The sequence below is a fragment of the Pelecanus crispus genome, chromosome 1 (genome assembly GCF_030463565.1).
Source record: "Pelecanus crispus isolate bPelCri1 chromosome 1, bPelCri1.pri, whole genome shotgun sequence".
Classification (NCBI taxonomy): Eukaryota; Metazoa; Chordata; class Aves; order Pelecaniformes; family Pelecanidae; genus Pelecanus; species Pelecanus crispus.
In genome coordinates, this window is record NC_134643.1 from 107146300 (window position 1) to 107166157 (window position 19858).

The 19858-nt window shown below is 40.9% G+C and overlaps 1 protein-coding gene across 2 annotated transcripts in view; it reads right to left on the bottom strand.

Annotated features, from left to right (window-relative positions):
- DCAF6 (DDB1 and CUL4 associated factor 6) overlaps window positions 1-19457 on the bottom strand; it is a 92708-nt gene extending 73251 nt beyond the window's left edge. For both annotated transcript variants that reach the window (XM_075709462.1, XM_075709455.1), the window contains exons 1-2: window positions 19364-19457; window positions 764-825 (exon numbers count right to left, since the gene is read on the bottom strand). In XM_075709462.1, the coding sequence (XP_075565577.1) occupies window positions 764-825; window positions 19364-19457 (156 nt within the window). The remainder of the gene's footprint in view (window positions 1-763; window positions 826-19363) is intronic.
- Window positions 19458-19858: the final 401 nt, after the last annotated feature.

Consider the following 19858-nt stretch of genomic DNA (forward strand, 5'->3'; position numbering starts at 1 on the left):
CCTGTTCCAATGCTTGACTAACCTTTCCGTGAAGAAATTTTTCCTAGTATCCAACCTAAACCTCCCCTGGCACAGCTTGAGCCCATTTCCTCTCATCCTATCGCTAACTACTTGGGTAGTTATGAATCATGAATTTCTGCTCTGTTCATCAAAGGTAATACGGCAATCTCTTTGCCCTGTACCTAGTTTAAGTAAAATCTTTTATTTAAAAGACTATGACTTAAAATATTTGGACCACTTTCAAAAATTAAGTATTTAAATAAGCAATATTTCAAGTTATGTTATTGCCTTTCAGAAGAGGCTTATTTTTGTTTTTATTGTCTCTTTAAATAAGCATGTAGCACTTGATCATTTGCTTCTTAGACTTGGAGAATAAATCACTCAAAACACTAATACAGCTTCAAGTCAACAAAACATATCAGCAGAGCACAAAACTACTAAAGATTCCATTTAAAGGTTTAAGATGAGTTCTAACTGAAAAGATAAGCATCTGTTTTCCTGGCATAGGAGATTAATTCACTCAGCAGTAGGACACAGTACTAAAGTATAGGAATGGGATTTTGTTTTGCTTCAAAGATAAAGTGTCAGATATTTAAGAAGAAACAAATACCTAGAGAATTCAGGTGTAGATCTCAACAAGTGGAGGTTTCCAGTTCAGTTTTAATACACCGTAGGTGCATTTTTAAGTTAAGGAACTATTACCATGGCAACAAAATCACAATTTAACATCTTTTAACAAACAAAAAAGCAACAAGTGACTTACACATCCATCATGCACATTCAAGGTTGCTTCAAGTTTTAATCTTTGGATAAATTCTCTTCTCCCTGTGAAGACAAATACTAATTAGATACTCTTTCAAAACAATAACACTGAAGAAGTAACTAAGACCCTGCTAATGGGCACTAACAGGCAAAAACCTGAACAATAAAGAACCAGAAACCAAATGTAAGTCTTGAAACTTATGGTTCTTATTTTACAAATGCTAAAAAACCCCAACACATTTGCTAGCTCTTCCACAACCTTTAATAAGAGTGCAGAAACAGCAAAATGAACATTTCACAGGTTCACAGGCTGATGCTTCCTCTAAAACTAATAGCTATAAAGTAAACCACATAACCACAGGGTTATTTTCAACTTAGCTGAAAGACAGCATACTTGCTAACATAGTTCAAGAAGTGACCTTTGTATAGGAATATAAAGGAGAATGTGTTTAGGTCTCAAGCAGAAAGTAAAGGATGGTCTTGTAATTTCAGCAAAGAACTGGAGGCTGATCTTCCAAGCATTATCTACAACTCTACATCTCCTCTTAAACTAGAGAAAACTCAACTTCAATTTCGTTATTACTGTTGCTTTTTGAAAAGTAGCATTGAAGTCCAGTACCATTCCATTTGATATATACTTTCGGGATAAAACACAAAGGAAACTTTTGGAAAGGTGACGTGAAAGGAAGAGATGACAAAGAAAGAAGACATCTATAAATGCATACCGAGTAAGGCAAAGTCCCAGGAACTTTATGTCCTTATTCCCTATATACAATCTGACGACCACTGCACTTAAAAACACTACTGTTCTATACACTTTATTCTTCCCTCTTCATGTGTATTGAAAACGTGGTCTCTTCCTGAACTAGATGTTTAAACAAATAGCTCCAACTTTAATTTAGAGTGCCCCCGTTTATGAAAACAGCTTATAATGAACCTCATAATCCCCAGAAAGCACTTTCAGAAACGAATACCTAATATTTTACCTAAATCCTGAAAGCACTTAAATTCAAGGACCATTATCTCTTTTGTCCTGTAACTCTCAGAACAAAACTCCAGGAAAGAGCATTAGATTGTAGGCCTGTGTTAGGCTACACTGTTTTCAAATATGAAACCTATCGAATTCACTCAAAATTAACCTTTCTGGTTTCCTTCAAGGAAACTATGTAGTCAGGGAAAGAACTGCAACAGAACCCTCTCCACATTTGAAAATCATTTCTGAACTTGTTTTGGTTCAGGTCAAGGCAGAACCATTTCAGAGCCCAGTGCTGCCTCTGGCACTGTAGCACAAATTTGGAAAAGCAGCTTCTCCTCTCTCCAGTTGTTTCCTCTTAATGCCTTTTATTCATCCCATATGCTCTCCAGCACTGAAAAAGAACACCTGATATCCATACCCGGTCCCTCACAATCACAGACTGCCACAGAACAACCATCCGACTGGGAAGCAGGCACTGAACAACCCTGCCACACTCCCTTGAAGACCAGGAAACCCTTCAAGCAGTACCAACTCCCACAGGTACACCTGCACCTCATTCAATGTTCATACCGCTTTCCCTCTATGAAAAGGTTATGTTTTGGTACCTAGTTTTTGCTGGAACTAGAAGTCACTTCCAAAATTCAAAATTGCTCATAACACAGCTCAAGTACCACATTAGATGAAGATATACTTTGGCAAAATATTTTTTCTTTTTTAAGAGGAGGTACTGACTGGGTGAAATTATTATAAATGGCTTGCTTTTAAAGCACACCTAAGCTAGCTTTAAAAAGATAAACCATACTCTCTTATGCCCCATTTTATAGACACTGAAATTGTGACATCTCAGAAGTGCTACAATTGCCATTAACCAGGAATAGCCATCATTAGAGAGAGATTAAAATAACAATGTTACGCACCATGTACTACTAGCAAGAATGTATGTATTCCTGAATTGGTAATACATCTACCTAGTTCATTATTCTTTCTTTACCACTGTTTCTTTATCCATTTTTTCCCCTAGAGGAACAGACTTTGAACTTAGGTCCTTAATGGTTGGTTTATTGTACTTTTCAGTTAAATCCTATTATTTTCTCAACTCACTGAACGATACGTGTATTTTCAATGATGATTCTTATTCTAAGGTTAATTTGATTGCTACACTTGCTTCTAAGTAAATGTGAATACTGAGGTGGGAAATATCACTTGCTGTACACTTATATATCACTTTGCATAATAGAAACCCAACAATTTGCTTCTAGGGTGCTACTGTAATGCAAAATACATCACAATAACATGTTGACTCCCAATAGGGTAACTTCACTAAGAAAGGTATACTCCACAGGCCAACACAAAAATCCAGCGTTTGGTAGTCCCATCACATTTTCACTTCCAGAACAGAAAAGTTTGATAGCAGTGGATGATTCTTGGGCATTGCACTATATGCAAGTAACACAGCTGGAAGTAAGGTGATGTCTGCAGATCACTACGCAGGCACTTGCTGAGAATCCGCTGTACAGAAACTCTGAAGGAGATTAACTCGTTTTTAAAAACAAGCAGAGCAACAGATTTTCCTCCTTCCCGTATGGTCTGGTTTTAATCCAAACCATTCAAATTTGCAAGCAAGAAACAGTAAACGTGTTCTAATCACATCTTCAATTGCAATTTTTATTTCCTTGAAGAAGTCTATTGACAAAATTAGATATGAACTGACTTCTTGTTATTGTTAGATTAGGATTTTTTGGTCTTAGTAAGAACACAGTAGCTATACAAGTTTCAGTACATGTTTAACTTGAGATAGAGACATATGGTGTCTCATATACTTACACTCCCCCATTTAAAACATTAAAAAAATTGCTAGGATTGCACATGCTAGCATATGTGATTTGTTATATATGTGACTAGTTATTCATCATGTGCTCACTATTTATCTAAATATTGATTTGAGGGAGGAACTAAATACAAGCAAAACAACAACACTTAAACAGTTAAACAGAGAAAACAGTTAAAATGTTTTGCCTCCAAAAATCTTCCTATCTGATAGACTACTAAACACAATAAGATAACTGAATGGATTTTTTTCTAGTTTCTCTTATAGTTCAAAACTAGAACCACCAGATCCTGATTTTTTTTTTCTAAAATAAAAACCAGAACTACTCAAACTGATCTGAAGAAAATACTGTCCCTGCATTTGCTGTTGTTAAAAGCTGAGTTAAGTCAGTGAATCTGTGTTCCTTGTACTTCAGCAATGACTTCCACAAGTTCATTGGTTTGATAAAAAAAGCTCAGTGGTAAGTAAGTACTAGAGTTTTCTGATATTTAAGTCACTTGAATATTTTTGTCATTTTCCCATTTTTATCACATTAAAAAATTTAAAAAACAATACTGTTTATCTGGTTTATTAGTAGGCTACATTCTTTTTTTTACTCTTCAGGTGCATCACAACTCTTATTGCTAGACTTTCTAACAGTCAAATTCTCCACATCAAGGACTCCGCTCTCCCAGGTGACAAAAATCTTCACAATCCTTTAATTCTCATTCATCTAATCCAATGGCTACCTGTTCCCTCCACCTTCCAATGAAGGCAGCCCTCCTGGTTCTCCCTTCAGCTAAGATGATGGAGGAGACCCAGGCTTTTGACAAAAACCCACAGAGTACTTTTTTTCTTATAAAAGCAGCATCAAGACCTCTGTCAAGTTTTAGTCGTCCCTCCCAATACTGTGTACAGGCTCCATAAGAGCCAGAAACTGTTTCTTTTTCCCCTTAACAATGTGCCACCAGAAATTGAATAATTTAATTCTGTGAGGATGCTTCAATATATCATTTCTTATATTCAAACAAGGCCTGTTTAAGACAGGAATCAAGTGATCAAGCTGTCATCACCACAATCATCTCACTGGACAGTGGAATATACATGAGGTTTCCTTTGAAACCGCTAAGGTGAAACTATCAACAAGAATAAAATAAAAACCGAAAAAGCACTGTTAAATTTCAAATGGCAATGATGACCTCTGTTTGAAGTGTTTACATAGCTGAAATTTGGAAAGCTATCAAGCTAATGCTCCACCCACCCATTTTCACCAAACACGATGTGCTACTGAAGCCTCAAGGTACAGTGCCACCGTTAATACAGTGATCAATAATTTTTTTAGTTTATATTAAGCTAGAGAATAGAGGACCATTTCTAAGGCCACATTCTATGTATGGAAGAAGCACCACTTTGAGTCATTCATAATATGAATTTAAATACGGAAAAGCGTGCAAAAGAGAAACTGCAGCTGCTTCCTTGTAACTTATTTCTTCAAAATGTTCCGTGGTGCACATCATCAAACCAAACAATGCCTTGCCACTCCCCTCTGGAGAATTACCTAATGTTGGTGTTTGGGCACATATACACAGCTGTAATCTCACTTCAGGGAGCAATACCAAAATACCACAGTCCCTTGTATTCCCTGCTCACAGCAGTTATGACACCATTTAGGTCACAATCCTCAGTTTAGGAATTGCCTGTCAGGTGCTTTCTATGTGGCTATTTTGGCAGAGGTACACATACCTTTCCTTTGGAAGCGACTTAGTCAACGCTACTTCAGAGCTGATGACAGCAGTGAAGTTCAATGCTTCAAGCATGTAAAACCTTCATATATTTAAAACTGTACTCGAGAATTTCCCATTGAAAAAGTACAGCTCATTTCATGATGAAGGTCTAGCTTTAAAGTACATTTGTGCTCTACAGAAATATAACTAAACTTTGATCCAAAGTGGCACCACCATGGTATGAGACATTAAAAGACAACCCTTATTCAGAAAACCAGTAATAGATCCTGTTTGTCAAATGAACACTCATTTATGTCAAGCTGGCTCTTTCCAAGGCCAAGTCCCTCAGCGCTAGCTTGCTGTGACATTTGGAATGCCCTAGTTTAAAACTGAAACAGAGCCAGCATCTGTTCCCAATGCAGAGCACATGTTATCTTGCACTTTCAGCTCATTTAAAAACTACTCTTGATTTTCCAGGGTAGAGTTTACGTATTTCTGAAGCCAATCCATGAAAAGATGGCAAGTCCAGCTCATTTGTATATAGGTTATTTTGCTGGATTGACTACATCAAACTCTGCATAGTAATCCAGTGTAACTTCTAATCCACGTCTCAACACGCTGTTTTTCCAGCAACCAGAATTTTCCATATACCATACAGTGAACAGGTCTATACACAATATGCACTGAATTAACTTTGGTCGAGGTATGTTAAAATTTTTGAAGATTAATTAAAATCTTGAAAAACATTTGTTAGCTATGTAGACTGACAGTGACCCCATTTTATAGACACTGAAACTGTGACACAGGAAACTGAAACAATTTATCAAAGAAGAGAGTGGATCAGCAGTACTGCCAGAAACCAAAACTGGTGTGACCTCCAGTTCTTTGATCAAGGCCCTGCATTATACTTCCTTATCATTTTGTACTACTGTGTAAATGCTAAAAAACGGTAACTCTTGGTTCTATCAATGTTTAAAAGATTACCTTTTAAGTTACTATGAACAACTACTTCATTATGGTTTAAGTTCAAAACAGATAACCCAAATTCTTCTCTGCTCTTAATGATACATCAAGCCTGAAGGTCTGAACACTATAAAGAAGACACAAAATACTTTAATTTCCATGAAGAGGCTTACTTGCCATTTTAATACGGAAGAGCTTTGCTACTAAACACCCAGCAAACAACTTTGCATTAATCAATCTTGCACTCAAATCCTAAGACATGCTTCAGAATAAGCTTCATGTATTAAGAACACACAACTTCCATATATTAACACTAAGACAGAAACTACAGAAGATAGGACACTATGCCCTGAATTACAATCCAGCAAGCCTGTATCTCCCGGTGAGTATATTGATACAAAACCTGATCTCAGAAGAAACACAAAAAGAGACCTGCTGAACTAATTTTAAAAAAAAAAAAAAAAAAAAAAAGTTCAGCGCTGTTACATACTTTAGGGTAATTAATAAGCATTTTGGAAAAAGACTTCTATTTAGGTTTGCTTCTACCAAATCTGCAAGAGTAACTTACTATAGGCAGCAGCACAGGTAAGATTTGTTTGCATTAGCAGCAATGTCTGTAATCAACTTTCAAACATATTTCGGATTCTAAAAGTATCCACTCCTGAATATAAGCCTCCATTGGGCTCCATCACTGGTAAGGCTAGAAGCATTTGAGCTTTAAACGAGTGTGCTTAATTTCTGTTTGATATTTACTATGTTTTACCCTTGAAAGATACTTAATACATAAAATTCAATTGTATTAATATCAATTTTTTAAAGTGTTCTCAGTGGCAAAAATGTGGCATGAAATACAACTACCTGCCTTAGAGAAGGCATTTTCTCTGTATATTCTAACTACTAGCATGTGAGTGTGCTATGCTGACTAGTACTAAGTGGACTTCATTCCTAAGTACCCCATATTCTGACAGCTATCCTGGCCCCACTTACACTGTCCATAGTAAAGTCTTCTGTATTGTTCTTGCCACAGATTGCAGCTGAGCAGAAGATAAAACGAGCGCGGTTTTGTGACAAGAGAAAAAAATGCCGGTTTTCAGCAATTTTGATATTTGTTCAATCCTTTAAAGTAGTCCAATGATCATATACAAACTACTCACTGAGATAAAAGGCACTTGAAATTTTTATATTATGTCACGAGTATTTCTAATTTCTACAGAGCAGAGCACAAAAATTCATGTGATAAAACAAAGAGAAGCTCTATCTATGTAAAAGATGACCAAAGGCAAAAAGATAACATATACCACCTTACTCTTCTCAACACAAAACTATCTGAAATAGCTTGTGTGATTAACTGATGTATGATTAACCAAACACAAAAGCATTTTCTGTTTTCTCCACCAGCACTAAAATGTCTCCCAAGTAAACAACTTGAAATTCTAAAACAAATACCAACACAAAACAGAATAGTCATCAGATCAAGAAAAATACACTTGAGCCCTGTTTTCTTCTCATCAAAGGAGGCTTCCATTAACTGAAGGCAAAAAGAAATATTATGCAGAGTGTTGTAAGTTGGAGTAAACAGCATTACTGTAAGTTTCAACATGTCTTTGGAAATGCTCTTCTCTGACTTTGAAAAGTCTTCATCTGAAATAGGATGTGGAACAGTAATGTATTTTCAATATTTTCTTGTAAAAATGATATTAACATAGTAACCCAGACAATCCTTATGACACTTTGGGAAATACACATCACATCAGGTACTCTGCTTTATTTTCTCAAGTACTACTTATCTGTGTAACACCCAAGATTAATTAGGAGCTCTAATTTGCAGCAAGAACAGACGATATCTAAGAAGCTGAAACAGGGTTATGACTCTACCGTAGTGCAAAAGTTAAGACTGCTAGCAGCAGAACCATGATCTATCATCTCCAAGCACTCAGACAAAATGAATACCAGAGCATGGAAAATCACTAGCAGAGAGAAAGAAAGCTATTGGAATCTGCTCTTCAGAGAAGCATATTCCTAGCAGGCACGTCCTCTTACAGCTGAAGATGCATGTACCCAATACTGCTGCCAGTCCTTCCATTACCTTTAAGTATCTGTCAGAGGCTGTTGCTTCTTCAAATCAGCCAGCAGGACTAATGACATGAATATCCGCTAGCCCATTTTGGACAAAGGTGCTGGGGTAAACAAAAGCCTACTATTTAAAGTTGTTTAAGCTAACTCAATATACATTTTTTTTTAAAATAGATTAAGTAGTGATTATATAGAAGCTTACCAGCCTATCTAAAGAGACATGTCTTCTAGCAAAAAAGCAGAGCCTGCCTTTCCCACAAGGATGTCTCAGTGAAACTGAGAATTCAGACAGGGTGGAACAGAATTAAAGCATTTACTATTCTGCATGCCTACCTAATTAAACATACCATTTAATCCTGGGTAGTATAGGAATTATACACTGCCGAGTTTGGGGGAAGATGTGAAATAGATACAGATATACACACGAAAAGAGATATATAACCCCATGAGATTACAAGTGTAAACACTTGGAAATTGCCCCGGATTAGAGTTTAAAGACAGATGACGTCAAAAGTTGAGCTAAAGTAGAAATCTGAGTCTTGGTAGTAGATGACTATTAAGTAACACTGTGACATAAGCTGAGTTATCATTGGGCATTTAAAAACAAATGAAAAAAACCTACCTTTAAAAATTACATTGCTTTGTAATTTAAAAATTACAGTTGCTAAACTGTATGTATTCATCCTAGATGACCAAAAAACCTTGTTGTGTTTAACTCAAGAGACTCTTTTTTTACTGAAGAGAGTTTGCAGGACATAACAGTGTTTCTAAAATAAAAACAAATTAAACAGGAACCACATTTTTCCTCATTTCCTAGGAAAGGTAAATAATGTGAACACACTACAATAAGAACAACAAAGCCATGTAACCTAAATAAAGAGGTGGTTTTGGTTTTGTATAATAGTTTTCTACATTGGTGACGTTTCAGTGGTTGAATTAAGGTTGAACAAACATCACTGATGGTTCAGAACGCATTCAGTTCACAGGGAAGGGAAGAATGGATCCTTATCTTCCTCATGATATCTGCTAAGTAGAGAGCAGCAGTATTAATGATGCATTCAATTTTCCTGAGGAAAGCCATCAAATCCTTCAAGAACAAAACGAGGAAAATAAGGGGATATTAAAATTCACTGATGTGACTCAAATTCCATCTCACAATATTCACATTCGATATTTCATGACTCAACACATACTAAAACACTTGGGACATATCCGAATCAGCAACTCGCTAAGCCCCAAACACATGAAAACGCTGAGACTTGCACTTAATCAGTGAAAAATCCAGCTTTGTTTGAAGGCTGGCATACTTTATATGAACTGATCTTTTTCCTTACTGCTGGGACAGGACTAGTCTCAAGTGTCAACAAGTTCTTGATACATGATCAGTTATATCCCACTAGACTATTTTGGGGACATTCAAGGATAGAAGATCAGGAATCACAAGCAAAGTCACAGGAACTCATAGTATTGCACTGCAACAACTTAAAAGTGACTGAACACAGATATGCTTAGTGGTCTACCATAATGCAGTTAATGGAAGCAATCCAACTGGAAGAAGGCTACAGGAAAAAAAAAAAAAAAAAAAAAAAAAAAATAAAAGGAAGAGATCTAAAGTGATCTCCCACATCACTGCCTCATCCTGAAATACAAATCCAGTACACGCAGTACATGACTTGTTTTTGCAGCAAGAGACAGCTTTTATGTATCTGAAGCTCATTATTACAAGATCAAGGTGCAAGTTAACTATGAAGCTGTGTGAAACACTCAGTATCAAGACACAGGCAGTTATTTACAAAGCAAATACATTCTTTGTACAAAGGTTGTCTTTAAAAGCATGCTGTGTAAATTCACTGAAATACTGCAATCAAAAATGAAAAGATATTTGAAGTGCACACAAATCTTTACAGTCGCCAGCTGTTTGCATGAGAAGACTGAGACTCCAAAGAATATAAAGCAAATATATTTGCATCCTAAGACCGAGTATAATTCAAATAATATAATTATACATGCAAAGCCTTGGGAGTACAGCACACTTACATACACTTATACTTCTTGGCAACCATTAACACACATGATTAATGTTCAGTGTACAGACATTACACGTAATGTTAATCCCTTAAAAACAAAAAGTACAAGTACATCTGCATAATTCAGCCCATGTCAAGCAAAGCTGACAAAACTGCTGGCAACTTAAAAGACCTCTTGAATTTCTGAAGGACAGAAAACGAACAACCTGAAACAGTTGTACCAATTTTTGATCATTTCCTTCTAGCTCCACTTAGGCTGGACATATTTGTATGCAATGCCAGAAATCCCCCTTCCATTAATGTTTTTATGCTATATGTCAAGATACAACAGCAGCAAAAAAGTTGGTGATTTAGAAAACTAAAACATCAAAACTCAGTAAGTAGGCTCATAGATAACAACATCTGATCTAGACAGTACTATAAAAAAAAAGAAAAAACAAAACCCAAAAAACAAGCTTCAGCAAAGTAGTCCCACCAAAGAACATAATAACGTGATCTGTAAGGGTCTACAGTTTTTCACAAATTGATGTTAGTACATAAAAAAAACCCCAGAAGTTGTACTCCTATCAATCCCCAACATCCTAAAAAATAACATTGGAAATTATTCTCTTATTTCAGGACAGAGTGACAGAAGGCACTGAGTAATCCCAGACCCCACATACCGTGTTTTTTTGTAAAAAAAGCAAATACACTAAAGTGATTGTCAACACTTTATCACTGAGTAGGAACAAGGTTGAACAACACTGAGGAGACAGAAGCAGTAACACAAACCGTAACAATTAAACCACAAAACACACAGGGAAGATGTAACTGAGAAAAGGGCAATGATATTGTTCACTACAAGGAAAGATTCCCGAGACAGTAGCAAAACAAGCTATGAAATTTACATAGTGCAGTGCTATGTGGCTGTACCACTTGCAGGTCCAACTGCCTTCTGCACCTCCACTTCCATAGCTCAGTCAGTCTCTGAGTGAAATAATCCCAAAGATAACAGAAGGCTGATTAGACTGAAATTAAAACTAAGTATTCAGCACTCAGACACCAGAAATACTCACCCAACCTTAATCCTGCCTCCCAGCTCACATCTCTTTCTGGTTTTCTGGTATGTACCAAATTATAACCAGCTAGCTTTTCTTTAGTTGTTGTCTTGTCCAGATGATTCTGCTATACTATGTTTTTATTTTCCTTTCCTGATAGTGTGCTACTTTTTACAAATTATTCTATAAAAACATTTAAAATGGGTGTCTATTATCTCAGTTGATTTACTTGGAACTAGGGGGGGGAAAAAAAAATCATTAAACTTTATGTGCTAGGATCACCCCTAACATTTTTTCCAAAAGCTGTTTTATACACATGCATTGTATTCCTTGGTACCAATTTAAATAAGATGGTATCAGGGAATTGGTTATAGACATAGTCTCTTCATTAAACTCCTCCAAATTCAATTTGTTATCAACAGGTTTTGATGACATGTTGCTCTTTCAATTGCCCATCTATAATTTTTTAAGGACTACAGTTGCTAAGTCTTGCTTTCATTAACAGGGGAAAAAAACCAACATATCCAGTTTAAGGCAATACCTGATCACTGTACTCTCTTGTGCTTTTTACAATTCAAAACTAACATTCTTTTTCTGCAATGCTTTTATACGTCTTGAGCTTTTCTATACAACTGAAAATCCAACGACACTACCAAATTTCCTGCCTGCCATATACTAGATTGAGCACGTTAAAGATGTTTGGTTTTGTTTGAAAGATGTATTTTCCTCTAATTCATTCATTACACTGTGAACTTCAATTCTGACTCTGCCTATTTCTATTATTCGGAAAACATCACTAATGAAAAAAATGTGGGGAGTTCAACCGTATCTTTCCAAAATCTTCAGTTAGTCTGGTTTCACAAAGTATTTGCTGTGTGCCAGAACATGACTACAGAACTGGTTTTCTGGGCACACACCAAAGTGCAGTGGAAGATGCTGCACATCAGGAAGCTACACTGTTTACACTAAAACAGCAGTCAATCATTTGTGTCCTTGTAATCAGACAACCATGTAAATGTAAAAGGGTCCTTTTTCAATCAGCAGTTAATTTGCTGGACTTGTAGAAGGAAAAACAACATATAACACCTCTACCAATTCTGGGGTTTAGCTGTGACAGATGAGTATTTTTAATTCACGCTGGAAAAGAAAATTAATGCCCAGAGGTTTAGGACATGAAATGTAACAGTGCACCTGAAAATAACTAAACATCAAAAGTATTATGCAAAGAATTCAAGAAGAAAGGCTGATTAAATACTCTGTGACTATCACCAAGTCTACAAGAGCACCAACTACAACGCTGATCATTTTAAAGCTGTCTGACCCTTCTTACTCTGCATTATTTTCAAAGACTAAGAGACCATGTGTTGAAATATAGCTGGAGCAGTCTGCTGTGCCTGGGAACACTTTGATGACAGCAGTGGCCATGTGCCCGGGCTGGCAGGTGGCCAGGGCATCGCTGCTGTTCCTGTGTTTGGACAGGCTGGAACTCCAGTGTGAACTCGAGCCGAGGGGACTGTGACCTGTGGATAAGTCCACGTGGGAGCAGGACGCCCCAAAGCGTCTGGGGCCATGGATAAGCCCACACACGCCAGAGCAGGTACATCTTGAAACGTCTGTGGCCATGGTTATGTCCATGCTGCAGCAGATGTACCTCTGAAGGGACTGTGGCCCAAGGATAAGTCCGTGCTGGAGAAGGTACACCTCAAAGCATCTGTGGCTGCGGGTAAGTCCATGCTGCAGCAGGTACACCTTGAAGCATCAGTGGCTGTGCATGAGGTCATGCTGCAGCACCTCAAAGCGTGTGACCACGGATAAGCCCATGACAGAGCAGGTACACCCCTGGAGGGACTGCAGCCATGGGTCAGGCCACATTGGAGCAGGTCTATCTCTGAAGGCATTGTGGCCCATGGAGAAGGCCACGCTGGAGCAGGTGGACCTCGAAGCCACTGTGGCTGTGGCTAAGTCTATGCCACAGCAGGTATACCCCTGGAGAGACCGTGGCTCACAGATACGGCTCCACTCGGAGCAGGTACTCCCCTGAGGGGCTGCAGTCTGTGGATAAGTCCAAGCCAGAGCAGGGGCAAGGGGAGGAGTTCATTGCTACGTTAAACCCAATGGTCTGGTCCAAAGGGACCAGGGGTGGAAACTGTAGTGGAAATACTTTCAAATTGTTGTAACCCGGGGTTTGAGTTGCATGTTGTGGACGTTACTACAGCAAGAACCCCTTGTTGCTAGCCAGGCTAGGAGCAAGGGGAGGAGTTCATTGCAATGTTAAACCCTGTAATGTGGTGCAAAGGGACCAGGGGTGGAGATTGTAAGGGATGTACCTTCAAATTGTTGTAACCCATGATTTGAGTTGCATGTTACGGGAATTACTATAGCAGGAACCACCCGAACCAGTGGAGGACAAGCCTTACAAGAAGCAATGCGAGTGCAGCAGTGACCCGACCTGAGCTGGCTTTGGTGCCCAGTAACTCCACACAACAAACCACCTCTCCTGTCCTGAGTGACCACCATAACAGATGGAGCCCAACGTCATGGACTAAATGAACTCAGTGGACATTTTTTGGACATTTTACAGACACTTTAGAGGCATGGTCCATAACCTATGGGAATGGTATCTGTGTATTGTAACAAAGAATGTGAAGGGGTGGTGGTGGTTAATGAGGATGTATTGGATAGTGTGAGACCTGAGCATGATGTAAATGGTATGGAATAAGGGGTGGAGAATGTGCTGGGTTTGGCTGAGGTAGAGTTAATTTCCTTCATAGTAGCTGGTATGGGGCCATGTTTTGGATTTGTGCTGGAAACAGTGTTGATAACACAGGGATGTTTTCATTATTGCTGAGCAGTGCTTGCACAGAGTCCCAGAGAAGCTGAGAGGAGACACAGCTGGGACAGCTGACCCCAACTGACCAAAGGGATATTCCACACCATATGATATCATGCTCAGCATATAAAGCTGGGGGCAGAAGGAGGACGGGGGGGACATTCGGAGTGATGGCATTTTGTCTTCCTAAGTAACAGTTACACGTGATGGGAGCCCTGCTTTCCTGGAGATGGCTTAACACCTGCCTGTCAATGGGAAGTAGTGAATGAATTCCTTGTTTTGATTTGCTTGCGTGCGTGGCTTTTGCTTTCCCTATTAAACTGTCTTTATCTCAACCCACGAGTTTTCTCACTTTTACTCTTCTGATTCTCTCCCCCATCCCACAGCGGGGGAGTGAGCAAGCGGCTGGGTGGTGCTTCGTTGCCGGCTGGGGTTAAACCACAACACTCCCGAACATTCAAATTTCCACCTCTGCTGTTTTCCGTTTGTTTTTTTTGTCCAAGGAAAAAGCAACAGAGAGAGTGAAAGTTTTCAGTATTTTAAGGAATTAATTTCACTCTCGCACCCTGGGCAATGTATTTTAGGAAGAACTAAGTGTTCAACAGCAATACCCAATTCTACCTACATTCAGTGAGCCACTACTAGTTTTATAAACTAATAAGGTAATGAAATTAATGCACTCAATATCAAAACTAATCGATTGTCCATACACATAACAGCTATTTTTGCCTATCCTGTTTTTCAACCCTACCTATGAACAGGGCAATTAACTTACTTCAAAACTGTAATTAGTTTTGGTTTTACTATGGTTCACCTTGATAAAGAGGGGCGCTACTGACACCCGATTAGTTTAGTAAATTCTCCCTACCTACATAATAATATATTTACAGCTCTCTTTTAGCAACAGCTGTTGAAACTTTACAAAATTTGACCTGAATGAACCCAGCTACTGGTTTCCTTACAGTTAATGCATAGGCTTCAAATCTTTCTCAAATCTTAAAAAACAGGATGAGAAAAACTTTGAAAGATAGGAAACAGTCTGTAAAGAGGGAGGGAGCAGAAGCTCAGGAGACAGCATCACAACACTACCTCTAAGAAATCTGGTAGGCTTAAAAACTTCATATCACAAGGAAAGAAGATGTTAGAAAATAGTATGTGAACAATGATATCAGCGATTAGGGAGAACTGACTTATTTTGATACTTGCTTTCATTGTTATCAAGCACCACAATTTCCAACAATCACTCTGAACTGAAAAACAGAATCAGTTCCTCTCTACAAACTATTTCACACTAACAGATTTTCTCTGGATAACCTGCTATGCCAGATAACAAAAAGAAAAAAAGGAAAAGTCTTCAGTGTTCCTGGCTCAACAGAGCAATCCTCAGCAGCATGACCCTTCACAGAGAAGCAAATAAACCCATCACATTAAATACTTCAGAGGAATTATGGACTCGCTTCTTTCTTGCAAGAAACCCATGCTGCTATTTCTCTAGTCCAATCAAATTATTATATGCTATACTTCATCCACAGAGGCCTTTATTGTGATGGCACCGAACACTTTACCTGCTTCCAGAACTGATATGTTCATTAGTCACTGAAATGTCACCATAATGATACAAAATTGCAACAAAGATTTGGGAATTCTTGGGAAAGTATCATGAATGATTACATTTGCCAGTTTCGAAGCAGAATTTAAATTGGATAGTACAGTTTACTACCAATGTTTTTCCATGTAAAAGCACTGTGATGTTTTTAACAACTGAAACTTGTTAACTGTTAACTCAGTTTCCATCCATGATCCAGCAGCAGGACTCCTCCCACTAGCATTAGACTAAGATGATGCCCAAACGGAATCAAAGAAAAGAGCAGTACTGACAGCCTCCCTGAGGCTTGGCTTTCTCTGGAGACTTCAGATACAAGCACTGCCTGAAATTGAGACTAATTAGCCTACAAATGCTGAAGAAACTGTAGCTAATAGACACACTGATAAGACACACATTTTCCCTCTATCATCACAGCAGGAATTCTTACCAAATGGTAACATCTGAAGGATGCATCCCAGGTACATATATATTGCCCCATCTCCACCAGACTTTCCTCTGGAACTCTGTCCAGAACTGACTAGGTTTCAGGGCAATTATTTAGAGATCTTGCAAAATCAGACAGAGTTTTGCAAGGACATAAATTCCAGGAGTGAACTATCTGCATGGAAAGGTACAGCGTGATGCACAGATCCTTCCTGGAGCAGCTGTTTTCAAAAGCTGAAAGCGGCTATAAGGAGAGTGCTGTTCAACTGGCAGTTCACATGAAACTAAAACACAGAGTAAACAGGAAACAGTAGTTAGTTCTCAGATGTCTTCCTTCAATATATAGTCGCCTTCAATATTCCCCATATTTTACATTGTAGTATAACACCACCATACAAATGGATGGTTCACGATGCAAGTACCATTCATATATACACATCCTTCTTCTGACACATTGTGAACTGCATTGTTAGTTATAGACTTGCCATAAGGGTTCTCCTTTGCTTTGCTGGCTGAAAAAGAGCAGCAGACAATGAAGAGACCTATAACCTACTTTATTTTGTACTGGTATCCATAATTGTTTTGGCAAATTACCAACCCCACCCCCCAAACAAAAACTACAAACAAACAAACAGCAAAAAACACACATGGACAATGCCTCGAGTCTCCCAATACTAAGTCAAAACAAAATGCTTGACCTACATTTGTTCTGTCTGTCAGACCGTTGAAACAGTATAAAAACAGTATAAATAGGAAGAAACCTTACTTCCCATTCAGACTAGATCAGCAATGACCGACAATCAGTGTTACCTATCTGACCACTGCAGTCTCAATCTATGCCCAAACAACAAAGCTTCTACACAGAACGCCCGAAGTCTGAAAGAGACAAGACCCACATATGCACTAAACTGCACATAAAAAGGCACAACAGGCCTGTCGTCTGGTCAATCTGCACACAAGCAATCGGACCTGACTAGCAGCAAAATTAGTGGGTCTATAAAGGCCATAAATGCCATTTTGAATACAAGCGCGATGGCTCTACCAGAAAAGCACACAATGTACTAACCCCTTTCATTAAAAGCAGAAGTCAGTAAGCACTGAGCAATTCTTGCCACCACCAATGCAGATCTCAACATCAATACAGTGGGAAGCCTCTCCCAGGTCCTATTTTCTCAAGGCTATAAAGCTACTGCACATGTTTAGGTTAAAGAAGAAACAGCAAATACGAGACCTTAACCTAGTCACCAGAGGATTTTGGTTCAATCTAAAGTTTTGCACATTTTATCAGAGTGGTGTCCAGAAAAGAGATCTTAATAAAGCTAGAAGGATGATTTCTACTGATCAAATCTTAATACTTCAACTGTCAAGAGACACAATCATGTAAAAGCAAAAAGAAAGGAAAAAAAAAAAAAAGTCTTACAGCGCTTATTCAAAATCCACACGTTACAGTCCTAATTTTAACATTGAGCTTTTCTGCTCCAACTGGAGCAGGGGAAAAAAAAAAATTCCTTAAGTATCCAGTCTGAAGGATATCCGTGTTTGATCACTAAAAGTTAGGACAATCCTCAGCTAAGACTTGGCCAAGCATAGCTGTCAAGACATAATAAAAGTCCAAAGCAGTTAGACCATTAGTTTTCAACCCTTTTTAATTTTTGGATCTCACTATTTTTTTTTTCCAAAGGACTTATGTGCACATAAGTGCTATACACACATACACCCTCTCTAGAATAGCTGGAAACCTAACAGCAGTGACCTTGCCTTTCTCAATTACCTTTTGCGGATTACCAAGCGCTCAGGGACCACAGTCAGAAAACTACCGAGTTAGACTTGGTAATGTGATATGCCACCTTAAATTCCACCAGGAAACCAAATGAAAACCAATACCAACCACAGTCTGAAACGCCTAGGAGGTACAAAAAGGTACACTTCTTACAATGCCGTAAGTAAGTTCCATCTCAAGCACTCAACGTTTCGACTCAAAAGCAGGAGTTATTTTGCCACACAAGCACAAAAGAATGCTTGCGACCGATAAGCCACCTTCCCTGGAGAGGCACACAACCCCCCCTATCAAAGTGTCATTATGATATATGCCACACCTCCGAAAACACGTGAATAAATATTTTTTAATATTTCGGGCAAGGGGGAGATGCAGAATGCGCGCAACCTGCGCCATTACCAAGAATATCGATAGTTCTGCTACACGACGGAGATCTCGCTGGAGGCTCGTAAAGTGAAACTAACACTGCTTTTAACTTAACGGCGCTTAGGAAGTGAAAAGAACTCGCTCAGCGTTCGAAAGAGACAGCAGCGAGGAGCTGGAGACGAAGCGTATTTCGAGGACCCCCCCCCCCCCGCCCCCGCTTGCTGCAGCGCGGTTGCGAACACAAAGACCACCTAAATAAGCCGGCACCGAACGCGTTCAAGCGGCTCTGCCCAGCCCTCAGCTTTCAAAACGCAGGGAACACCTAAAAGCCCGGCGAACAATCCCGCCATTCTCCCGGCATTTACGTGTTTTGTTCGCAACCTTTAGAGGCTCAGGGCCGGTCAACCCGGAGCCTGTTCAGCCCGGGGCGCAAACCACGGCCGCCGGTCTATTTTTGAGCCGCCGCCGCCCAACTTCCATCTCCCTCACGCAACAGTTCCTTCAGGGAGGGCGAGGGGCGGGGGGGGGGCCGCCGGGCCAGCGGGCGGAGGGAGCCGAGGGCCCTGCCCCGGGCACCACGGGGGCGCGGAGGGCTGCGGGGGGGGGGGAAGAGGGCGGGGAGCCGCCCCACGCGGGCCACAGGAAACTTCGGGGCCGGCAGCCACCGCCGCTGCGGGACAGCGCGGCCGGGAGCGGGAAGCGGCACCAGGGCGGGGGAGCCGGGCTCAGCCCCACGCGCGGACCCTCTTCCCGCCGCGCCCCGCCCCCAGCCTGCGCGCGCCTCGCGGGGGGTGTGTGTGTGTGTGTGTGTGTGTGTGTGTGGAGGGGTGGGGTGGGGGGAAGAGAATCCGCTGCCACCCGCCCCCGCCCGCCCCACGCGTGGGGAGGGGAGGCGGGGGGCGCCCGGCCCCCTCCTCACCCCGGGCGGCGTGGGCCGGGAAGGGCTCCCCGCCGCCCGCCTCGCCCGCCCCCGCCGCGGCCCCCGCCCTTACCCAGGTAGTGCCTCCGCAGCAGGCCGGGCTCCTCCAGCCCCAGGCTCCGCTTCCGCACGTCCCACAGCAGGTGGGGGCAGTGCCCGCGGGACATGGCCCCGCGCGGCCTGGGGGGGAGGAGGGAGGGGAGGGGTGTCGGGCGCTCCGCTGGTACCGGCCGCCCCGCGCGATCACCATGGAAACCGCCCGGCCCGCGCGCGCGGCGCTCTCACGCCCGCCTCGCGCCGAGGCACCGACGGGGAGCGAGCGGCGGCAGCGGCGGCGGCGGCTCCGCGCCCCGCCCCCCTGCATGGCGCCCCGCCCCCCCCCGCGCGCCCCGCCCCGCCGCGAGGGAGGGGGCGCCGCGCTCCGAGATCTACCGGCCTCTCGCGCGAGCTGGCAACGGCGCCTCGGGGGACCCCGCCCCGCCCCGAATGGGGAGGTGGCGTCGTGGAAATGACGGGTGACAGCAACGCGTTCGGCCTCGCCGGCCAAACCGGCTCTCCAGCCAAGCGA